Source organism: Spea bombifrons, chromosome 2 (genome assembly GCF_027358695.1).
Source record: "Spea bombifrons isolate aSpeBom1 chromosome 2, aSpeBom1.2.pri, whole genome shotgun sequence".
Classification (NCBI taxonomy): Eukaryota; Metazoa; Chordata; class Amphibia; order Anura; family Pelobatidae; genus Spea; species Spea bombifrons.
The window spans coordinates 109,889,575-109,901,129 of record NC_071088.1 but is presented as its reverse complement, the minus strand read 5'-3'; the positions used below and the strand labels follow the sequence as shown (position 1 = coordinate 109,901,129).

At 39.6% G+C, this 11,555-nt stretch overlaps 1 protein-coding gene across 3 annotated transcripts in view; it reads left to right on the top strand.

Moving 5' to 3' along the window:
* The window catches only part of FMNL3 (formin like 3), a 60,773-nt gene that overhangs the window by 25,720 nt on the left and 23,498 nt on the right, over window positions 1-11,555 (top strand). For all 3 annotated transcript variants that reach the window (XR_008346275.1, XR_008346274.1, XM_053455551.1), the window contains exons 2-3: window positions 10,731-10,814; window positions 11,223-11,303. Coding sequence is in view for 1 of the 3 variants with exons in the window: in XM_053455551.1 (XP_053311526.1) it covers window positions 10,731-10,814; window positions 11,223-11,303 (165 nt within the window). In the remaining 2 variants the exon portion in view is untranslated. The remainder of the gene's footprint in view (window positions 1-10,730; window positions 10,815-11,222; window positions 11,304-11,555) is intronic.

Genomic DNA, 11,555 nt, shown 5'->3' with positions numbered 1-11,555 from the left:
AGTCATGTGATTTTCACTGTTCAAACAACACACCGAGCTGATTGTTATGGCAATGTTGATGAAGTCACACTTATCCGAAGCAACTCTTTCCTAAATAGACTCTCATGAGTCATACTGTAAGTCAGAGTGGTTAGGACTGAGCCATTCCATTGTTCACAATGTCAATATGATAAGGAGTCTAGTAAATTAGGCTAAAATGACAAAGCTAGAAAAAAGAAAATGGCACAATATTTGTGAAAACACATTATAAACAAAAATTTTGGGTTCTGCATCCATGCTTTGCTGTAGGCCAACACTAGGCTTTCTCAAACATGCTCGGAAACAGAATCTAGGGTCTCAGCAATACACAGCAGTGTATTAAGTACTTATTGTAGACATAACTAAAATACATTGTGACAAATTACTGCACATTGCTCTACTATTCTCCCTGATACTCAGAAGGGTTAATTATATACAAGGAACATGTGCTGTAATAGACACCAATTATAAGCCATTTAACACAGATCCAATAATTGTTTTCAGATTGCCTGGTATTTATGTTATAGATGGAGCCAGTCAGGTTTTTTTTTTATTGTACAAAGATATAATAACAAGCCAGTTGGGTAATATTTGTAAATGGTGTTTTTTCTTCTTTTTTTGTTGTGGTTACATTTCTCACTTTTATATGTGCTTTATAATGAAATGTACATGTAGCCCAATGTTGTGTAACTACCATGGTAGTTACCGATTTTAACAGGCCGTCACATCAACTCATGAGAAGTAGGGTCACCACCTCCTGATGACTTAGCCATTAACACATCTTTCTTACTTGGTCTAAGAAAAAAGTGGCGACGTTCCAAAAACTTAGAATGCCATAATCGCCATAGTCAATAGGAACTGAAAAATCCAGCCAGCTAATGAAAAACTAACCATGAATATGATGTGCTTCTGAAAGTTATTACACGCTACTATAAAGAAATTCTCATCAGTAGAGCAAATATTATTATATCTATTTTATTTTTGCCCAGGGGCCAGGATTCACCTCAGGTGGCATGATTAGTAAATTGTCTGCTGGAAATACATCTGGTAAAGATTGTAGGAATCTGCAATGAATTTAATTGTCCTGAGAAAATCTGTGAGGACTGGAGATCCTTTTATTGTGGAGCTCGTCTGGCTTACTTATAGCAAAACTCCATGTATAGCCTTGGCTTTTCAAGCAATTGGACCCCTTTTAAGATTTTTGGTAGTCACAGCTGGTGGTTAGTATGTATCCCCTGCAGTACAAATAGCTGGTGCACAGGGAACGATATAGAGGAGCTCTTGATTAATCCCATATGTAGAGAAAAAACATTCAGCTATTGCATGCATTGAAGTGCATATAATGGCTGGGGTGTCCCCAGGAAGAGCCAGTAAAGTTTAGTTTTAATCACTTAAGAGAACAATTGCACAAACCTTACTTTTCATATAAGTAAAGTATGCCTTAAGAGTTTGATTAAAAACAAAACAAAAAACCTGCTGATCCCTTCCTGTTGTGTGCTTTTCCCCCTCCCCTTGCCCGTGTCTACTGAAGGCATGAAGTGTACTTAAGTATGCCTTCAAATCAACCAATCGCAGTCTTCAGCCGGCACACATACAATTTGCTGCCACAGCTCCCGCGTGGAGCATTTTGACAGAAATCTAATTTTCTAACTTCAAAAAAAGTGAACACGTTCGGGGTGCTAGACTGTCCCTTTTAAAAATATTAATATATTATATGGAAGATGGTATGCGTGTAACATTTTGTATCTCCAGAAACCTCTAATTTCATAACAAGCGTACATAGTGTTCTGCAGATTTTGGATAACCATCTTCCCACTGTTTTCTGCTGGACTGAAGCAACCAGCTGAAGGATGAATCAGCCGCCCCTCCCTTCCACGAGGAAACCGTATTCTTCTGGCACAGAGAGCCACGCAGGGTGTCTCTGCCATCCCCGATGCTGCCGTAACCCGCGCATTAAGGACTGCCATTGGGGTTTGCCAGTGGAAGTGTCTGTTACTGCTACTTTTTCCTATTATGGAATTGTGTGTACTTCACACAAGACTAAAGTTTAGCAATCCCAGCAGGCCTACTTATTATTGAAATAAAATGACTTCTTAACTTACCGTATTTGCTCGATTATAAGACGACCCCGATTATAAGACGACCCCCCAAAATCAAAATATTAATTTAGGAAAAAAACAAAAAGCCTGAATATAAGACGACCCTATAGGAAAAAAGTTTTACCAGTAAATATTAATTCATGTAAATTATTTTTTCATGTTTAATAAAAGCTATGATTGAGAAAAATATATTTTTTAAATTTCCTTTTATTTGCCAACCTGCCCCCCCCAGTTATGCCACTCTGCCCCCAGAAATGCTTTATACCCCCCTATTTGCCACTCTGCCCCATGATATGCCTTATACCCCTATATGCCACTCTGGCATATAGGGGGTTAAAAGGCATATCATGGGGCTGAGTGGCATATAGGGGGTTAAAATGCATTTCTGGAGGTATATAGGCATATCATGGGGCTGAGTGGCATATAGGGGGTTAAAATGCATTTCTGGAGGTCCAGAAATGCATTTTAACCCCCTATATGCCACTCAGCCCCATGATATGCCTTTTAACCCAGCATGTACTGGCTGCCTTGGCTTGATAGGAGTGTGATTGCTGTTAGCAGTTTGATATATATATATCAAACTGCTAACAGCAATCACACTCCTATCAAGCCAAGGCAGCCAGTACATGCTGGAACCTGGGGATGATAGTAGTGGGATTACAGCCTCCCTATGCCATGCTACAACCCCCACCCCACTTACACATCCATGCTATCACACACAAACACATTTAAATACTCATTCATTCCATTAATCACACATACTTCACACATTAAACACACATTAATCACACATACTTACCCAAAAACCCTCCCCCACCCCCTTACCTGAACTGCAGATCTCTCACTCGAAGACTTCTGCAGGGGACCGGCTGTAGAGCAACTTCTCTGGCCCCGCCCCCAGAGGAGGGAGGGGGAGATAGAGCTCTGTGAGGACGCTGCAAGCTTCCTGTCCTCCTGCTTCTAACAGAAGAGACGCTGCTCGCGACCGGTAAGCAGCATGGCCCCAGCAGACATTTTTTGGGGGGTCTGAGAAGACGACCCCGATTATAAGACGAGGGGTATTTTTCAGAGCATTTGCTCTGGAAAAAACCTCGTCTTATAATCGAGCAAATACGGTACTACGTTTTAAAAGCACTGCATCATATCCCATTCCATCCTTGCTGCTGGGGTCAATTATGACCCAGCGGTGCTCTATCAGTAACGTTGGCCTGCAAAATGCATTAGCCCAAAAGGATTGTGCTTAACCCATTAACTAGTACAGTGCAGAATAGGCAGACATTTACCCATCTTGATTTTCTGCACCCGTTGTAAGCCAATTTTACAATTATTGGGAAAAAAGTTTTCAATCACAAGTTATATGCTTGCAGGACATAGATAGATTCAGCATGTTCAAGACAGGTTGTGTTTGTGCAGATCTCTTGAAACAGCTGAACATTTAAAAATGTAAGAAAATGGACAAAACAGTGCCTGTTAGGTGATACTTTTTTTTTTTGTAACGTTGATGCCTACACAAAGCGTCCCAGTGCTCAGTGTTTGGTACGCTTGCAAAGCTATTTATAATCTATATATACATTTTTTTATTAACCAGAAGCTTGGAATTCCAGAGGTTTTGTTTTAATCATTCACATATGCACATGTATACAAACAAGCTAAAGGAAATGGTTCCATTGTGTTCAGTGGCCTCTGAGGATATAACAAATTATTATTATTTTGCACATGAGCGGGTACAGCAGAATAGAAGAGGAAGGATGTGTCTCTGTAGGATTTTGCTATTTTTAACCCCTTAAATTATATTCAGAGACAGAATTTCTTCCCCATAGAAATAAGAATCAACGACCAGCTTCTCTCATTGTTTAACTACGGTTCTCATGATCCAGTGATGCTGGGATCAGTAATCGAACAGGTGGAGAGCCGCAACCTGCTTGGTTTAAGTTAAGCTGCTTTTCTTCTACCGAGTTTAGCAAAAAGTACACTATAGTGCTTTCTAAATTGTTACCTTGGGCAGGAAATCTCCAGAAAACATAAACTGTATGGGATCGTGGCTAAGATAAAAAAAAAAAAGTATTTAACGAAAATGTGCATAATTAGGTCATTAGAGTTAAAGCATAAAGCAGCAAGCTCCATGTATAATGCGTTTCATGCTAGTAGTAATTGTAGTTATTGAGTCATAAAAATGTTTCTTGGTAAAACACAATCTGGTCCATTTCTAAATACATAGACATTAATATGTTGGTTCTCCCTTTGGCCCTATAATTGCTTCCACTCTTCTGGGAAGGTTTTCCACAAGATCTTGGAGTGTTCTTGTGGGAATTTCTGCCCATTCATCCAGTAGAGAATTTGTGAGGTTAGGCACTGATGTTGGATGAGAAGGCCTGACTCGCAATCTCTGTTCCAGTTCAAACTCCTTCAACCATGTCTTTTATAGACCTTGCTTTGTGCGCTGGGGCACAGTCATACTGGAATAGAAAAGCGCCTTCCCCAAACTGTTCCCACTAGGATACAATTGTCTCAAATGTCTTGGTATGGTGATTATAACTGCGTCCTGGCTGGCAGAAAGTCATCCAGTCACAGCAGCAACGCAAGTCTGTAGTGGCATAGTCCCCCTAATAGTTACATAGAGTTTCATAGAGAAACACACACTCAGTTGCTTGAATTACGGGTGTTCTAGTGCCAAAATTACTTATCAAGCAATCATGTGCCTGAGCTTTGGAACAGATGGGGGGTACCGGCCCCCTCCAATGCACCAACTCTCAAGCAATGGCAAAAGTGTTTGCTTTTAATCTCTATGGTATATTGCACTGGCCGTCAGCAGCCCAGGTGGATGCACAAAGCACCCAGCAGGTTGATTTACAAGAAGATGGTAGTATTGCTTCCTTCACATTCTGTTATTAACGGTTACTTTGGAAATACAGGGAAATACCAAAAATATTTAACTTAGAGCAGTCTGGGAGGCAATAACTCTCCTCACTTCCGCTTCCATACTAAAAGGGGTTAATTTCCAGCCTTACAGACAATGTGCTCCGCATGGCAAACTCCCCCTGTCTGTATTGTTTTAATGCATTTAATGCTGCACATAATGGTAATTGTTATAGGAAGCCCATTGCAGTATTACATCAGTGAGATCTGATTAACAGCAAGTGACCTTCCCTGCTTTCCCATTCTGCTGGATGTATTCTAGAATCCTGTATGTAACGAGTGCTCTGTACGCATTCAGTATTTACATTACATCGGCCATCGACTGGCACATAAAAGATCAGGCAAGGATAACTGCAGTACAAAATGTTTAATGGTATTTATCAAATACACAATGACTTACAATGGGATGAAAGTATATATATGTGTATATATAATAGATACATCATATTTAGAGCTTTAGCGATCACTGCTTCAGATCGGGTATGAATTGGGGCATTTCACAGAAATACTTAATGGTCTCTAAGGGATCCCTTTGACCATGGAGGGGGGGGATTGATGCACTTGTAAGATGTTTTTATTTGCTTGTAATGAATCTATTTGTCTAAGACATTTTCTATAGGTTAAATCTATAGAATAGACTACATTTCCCATCAGGCTTTGGTCATACAGAGTGAGCTGCTGTGTTAGAGAGTAAAGGAGCCCCAGTGTGTGCTTTTAGCGTGCCATGTGTGATCAGTTCCCGGTGTTCTGTATTATATCTTCCCCTGTGAAACTTCACTGTGCTACACCATTTCCCACTCGCAAATAATATCCCGCAAACTCACCAGGAATCTTTTCACTTTTCAAAGGATGTCAGCGAGTCCTTACTCGTGTTTGTAAAGCTCCTACGTGTATTATACCGCTGCACACTGGAGAATCTGGGTATTAGCGTTAGGGGCACCTTGCATCATCTCCAATTTAACATGAATTCCTCTTGTTTTCAGGCTGTTGGCGTCCATCAGTGCCTGGAGTTGCACGGCGCTGTTAATGCATAAACAATACTGGGTTATGAACCTTAGCATAAATGTGTAGGGAGCCTAAAACAAGACATTGATCCATTACAGGAAGAACATGCTTACACGAAAAGGTTTTTACAGATCAGATTGTGCAGAGACTCTGTTTGTAGCAAACAATTGTGCAAAAGACATATTCAGTTTTATTTATATAAAAAACCCAAAACCCAGTACTAATGAAAGCTGTAAAAGCGGGCTTCTTACCAGAGCATCAAATCAGCAGGAACATCACATTGGTTGCTCCAATTTGTAAAACCACTTTTATTACTCTTTATAAATAACCCCCATTATCTCTTTCCCCACCTCCGCAAATTTGGTGAAGAGGATATCTGTGATTGGCTAACTAAATTGCCATACACTGCATTCTTTTGAGTCTACTTAGGTGCCTATGCCCGAACAAGTGACCCAAGTAATCTTAAAAAGTGGCAATCTATTGCAATTCATTTTGCCAATTAGGGAATCACATCTTGCTTGGAATTGCTATTTTTGGGGGTCTTTAGTTCCGTTCGGCGTGTGTAGTTCAGCATTCAAGACTAAAGACTGTAATACATGTCAGATATTCTGCCAGAGAGAACATGAGTCTGACGTCGCATTGTTCCATGTCTACATGTCTTGGAGAAAGACCTGTGAACATGTCCGATGTCCATTTTTACTTGCGTTTCATACAATTTTGCTGGTTCTCAGCCTGCAGCCTTTTGTGAAACCAAGAGAAAACAATAACTGCTTATGAGGTGTTATCCTACTTTTTGGTTAAAACCATCTATTTCAGAGAAATGCCTTTTGCTACACCACAGCACTTAATTAGTTAACAGGAAAAATAACAAAAAGGTTTGACCAATACACCCACACTATCCTAAAAAGCCTAGTTTCCAGGCCCAATCTAGTTGAAGTGTCCATTTTGTGAGGTCATTTGTTACATGTTTTTATTTTTTTGCCCTCTTTTTGTGCTATTTTAGGTGTCCCAGAAGTGCAGTAGGAGTGTTTTTTTCCATTTTATTTGTTTATTTGGTTTATTATTCTGGGGTAATTGCATGCTGACCCATGTACGCATTAAACTCTTTAAATCCCCAAAACGTCTCTTTTTAGATGTCTTTTTTTTTAATGCGACTCAGTGCTGCCATATCCTTTTATCTCCAGGCAGACAGTGGTACTACGTTACTTCGAGCCTCCATGGCTGTGTTTACAAAGTTTGTGCTAGAATGGAAGGAGAAAACCCCCCCCCACAAAAAATACCAGAATAAGGGAAAACCTGCACAGAGAGGGGCTTGTGATTTCTGAAAACATTGCACCCTCAGCGACGGGCCAGCTGGCTCCTGTTAAAGCGCTCGGTCTGAAAATAACTCATTGTCTGTAGGCTAGCTACTGCAAAAGGGGCACTTTTCAGGGGTGGGAGGTTGAAGGTGGATGGGAGATTTTGGAATTTGAGATGTGTGTATATGTGTTCTGACTGCTGGGAAGGGAGAGGTGGGCCATGCTGGGAGCTTGGACAGATGTGCTCCAGTGTAGCAGGAGAGCACATAAGTAAAGCCAGCCACCTCCCCCATATAATAACCCCTGCTCCTCTTTCTTCATTACATTAGGAGAACTCCTATGGCTTTCAGATCTATCAAAAGGGCACCTTTTAACATTCCAGCAAGCAAACACGCTTAATAACCGCTCTTTAAAATATATCCTGCTCAGTGTGTTGCAGGAACGATGCAGCGCATTAAGTCTGAGCTTCACTAAATCTGCCCGTAATGAGATCCTTTGGAGAACAAAATCTTGAAATTGCCAAATTCTGCCAAAGAACGTGCACGAGAAACTGTGTTGCAAAGGCTGGTTGCGTGAAGGGTACTCGAGGCTTGAGCCCACACGGTTAATAATGCCTTTACATAGGGGAAATCGGCACAAAGGCACAGTGTTTGCACTAAGGCAGAGCCTCAGCAGGTAACAGTTCATTAATTGTTAGCTGGCCTTATAGACTCACTGCCTGCTTTTCATTACACTGGCACTTAGGTACTTGGTAGCCAAAAAATGCCTTTGTTCCAATTAGGAAAATCAAATAAGATCGAAAATAGTCCCATGTCCATATAATCTAATTGGAAGTGTCCGCAATCCTCAATTTAAGGGTTGCTTCTCTGTAAGGCTAGATTTTACATGATTTAGGTTATCCAAGGCATCCCTGTGTTCTGTTGAGTATTTCTTATGTGAAACACTCTGCAAGGCTGTTAATTCAATCTCTTTGTATTCTCCAGCACATCTCGAGTTGTCGATGGGTCCCATACCTAGCTGCTGAGATAGAATGCATGTATTCCAAATGATTGTGCATGCATTCCCAGCCTGCGACTACTCGACTAATCTAGTCTGCTTTAATGATCAATTAGAAAAAAAACAACAATTGTTCCTAAGAATGGCTGGTTTCTATTTCCTGAGATATATTTATCTCTGGTAAATTTAAAAGAAGTTTTCACATAGACGGACAATATGAAGATTAAATTCACTATGAAATTTTTAACACCGGTTAGAATTTAGATCAAGGCTTAATATTGATGCAGTAGTCTTGCTTAATTAAACATGAAGGTATGGATGCTGTGTGATCTATTCAGTAAAGTGATACCGGGGAGACGAAGAAAGAACAAGAAGACTCAAGGGAAGAAAAGGAGTTGCTGGAAAGAAGACAGGGACACAGATATGTGTGAGAGCGTGAGTACGAGTGAGTTTGTGAGTGAGATTGTGGGTGTTTTTTACATTTTAAAGTGTGTGTAGGGGGTTCCTAATATGAACGCTCCTGCCAGAAAGTTGCTATCTAGACAGGCTATAAGTGTGTGGGAAGCAGTGGGCTGTTTTTCACAAGGGCAGACAGCATACCCAGTGATTATCGGTGATCACACTAAACTACGTTTCTGTTTTTGTGTGCTGGGAGTATCCCCGTCCGGCACAAAGGAAGGAAGCGGAAAACTGATTCCAAAAACCGGAATTCAGAAGATCCAAAATGAGCCAAGGGTAACATTAAATGCAGAATATTGCATTTAAATGTGAATATGCAGAATACTTGCATGTTAGCTTCATTCACTGCTATTGTGGTAATCCTTTTAATGCACTAGTTTATAATTAATATCCTCCAATAAAAAAAAGCAAATGTACTCTGTATTTACATATTCTGTGGTGTTCCTGACATCGCAATATGTGTGTGGCTTTTCTTATTTATTTTAAAAGTATTATTTGAACCCCGTGGCCAGCCAGGCATGTTGGTGTTGTAATATTTTGGATTACGTTTCCCTATTGGATGGTGGGTTATGGAATTGAAAGTTCTGTCTCCTTGCCTAGCTCCGGTTTGGTTAGTATTTTGTTAGTGAGTTTGTGTATGTTCACTGCAATGGAACACATCTTTATCTGAACACTATGCTTTGGTAGAGTGCTGGCTAAACAGTTATCACAGTTTGTCCCTAAACTTCTCTTCATCTACAATCTCCATTTGTTTTTTCACCTTTGAAATATTGTATTGGCTGTAGTTTGCAAACCGGTTTACCTGTAGATTGAAAAGCTTTTAAAATAGTGCAACTCTTTTATTTTTATTTTTTGAAACATGGTTTTCACATAATATAATATTGTTGACAACAGTATGTTTCATATCCATGTGTGTTTTATCTCAGTTTAACCCACTCTCTGCTGGTAGGAGCTAACAGGAGCCACGTATGTGGCCTTTGACAGTGATTGCTTTCTCTCTCTGCTCCACTGTGATCACGAGAGAGGCAAAGATTAATTTATTTGAATAAACAAGGTCAACTTTACTCTGGTAAATCATTTTCTGGAAAGGCTTTGGACACTTAGCCATACTAGAAATCAAGCTTTTAATGCAACCATTCAGGATTAGGCACCATCCTATTATCTACTATTTTTACTTATATGTCACATTTAAATGTTTCTGATCATCTAACTGATGATGTAATAGTTAACACAATGCAATATTTAAATGGTCATTTATTTATTGAAGGTAAGAAGTAATGAAACACTATCACTCATGTGAAAAAGTAATTACCTTACTAAACCTTATAACTGGTTGTACCACCCTTGGCGGCAACAACTGCAAATGTTTGCGATAATTGGCAATGAAGCTTTTAGATTGCTGTGGAGGATTTTCAAGCATGAACTGCCTTTTTAAGGTAATTTCATAGCATCTCAAGTCAAGACTTTGACTAGGCCACTCCAAATTCTTCATTTTAATTCTTTACAGCCATTTAAAGGTGGGCTTTCTTGTGTGCTTTAGATCATTGTGATCTAAAGCTCGAGAGCAGTTGGGTTATGCAGCAGGACAAACTGATGGGTGGACATTTTGCTTCAGCATTTTCCGATAGAGAGGGAAATTTATGGTTCCATCACTTATGGCAAGCCACCAAAGTCCTGAAGCAAGCAAAGCTGCCCCAGACCATCACACTACCACCACGGTGTTTGACTATTGGTATGCTGTTCCTATTGTGATGGTTTGATCATCTGAAACATTTATGTGTGACAAATATGCAAAAATAGGGAAATCAGGAATGGGGCAAATACTTTTTCACAGCACTGTATAATATTGTTAATGTTGAGCATTGTGCTTTTAATTCTGTTCAATTATTTGCTATGTCTGTATATATATAATTTTTTTCTTATTATTTTTCCTTCTCAGAGCTCCATGAACCTCCCTCCAGACAAGGCCAGACTTCTGAGACAATATGACAATGAGAAGAAATGGGATCTTATCTGTGACCAGGTAAAGAACACTTAATGTGAGCCTTTTGGCTGTTAAGGGTTAACCAGCTCTCCAGTCACTACAGTAGAAACCGGGCAAAAATATTTATCTTTTGCAAAGTATGGGTTCAAGGTCCTATTTTATGGAACCAGGGTGCTGAAAAGTGCTACTTTACAGTGACTATTTGCCAATGCAGATTAACAGATTTGAAATGGTTTTGCTGAATTTCAGAGAATTTGGAAAACATAGCATTATATTATACCTTTTAGTTGAAATATTTGGTTTAAAAAAGGTTCCACTGTAATCTTTTACAGAATGTGATAGTTAAGGAAATGAGTCCCTGATCCGTGATCACCAACATTACTTTGTATTGGTAGGTGCAATTTATTTAGTTTATTCTTACTGTGGTTTTCTTTTTTCTTCCAAAAGGAACGGTTTCAAGTTAAAAATCCTCCACACACCTATATCCTTAAACTTCAGTCCTTTCTAGACCCGGGAGTTACACGGAAGGTAATGTAGTATTTGTTTTTTCTTCTGGATCTCAAAAACCCTTGTTTTTTTTATGTGATTTTTGAATATTCTCGCTGCTTCCGTTACTGCTTGCACACAATGCCCAGAACTTGTCACTTAGTTTTATATTAATGGTGGCTGAAGGTCATGAGAATAGTAAAAACAATGAGAAGTACTGGTCAACCGCTTTAAGACTCTATTGGTACATTTTTGTTTAGTAACTGATATGATTACTTACTTTTTGGTACCTCC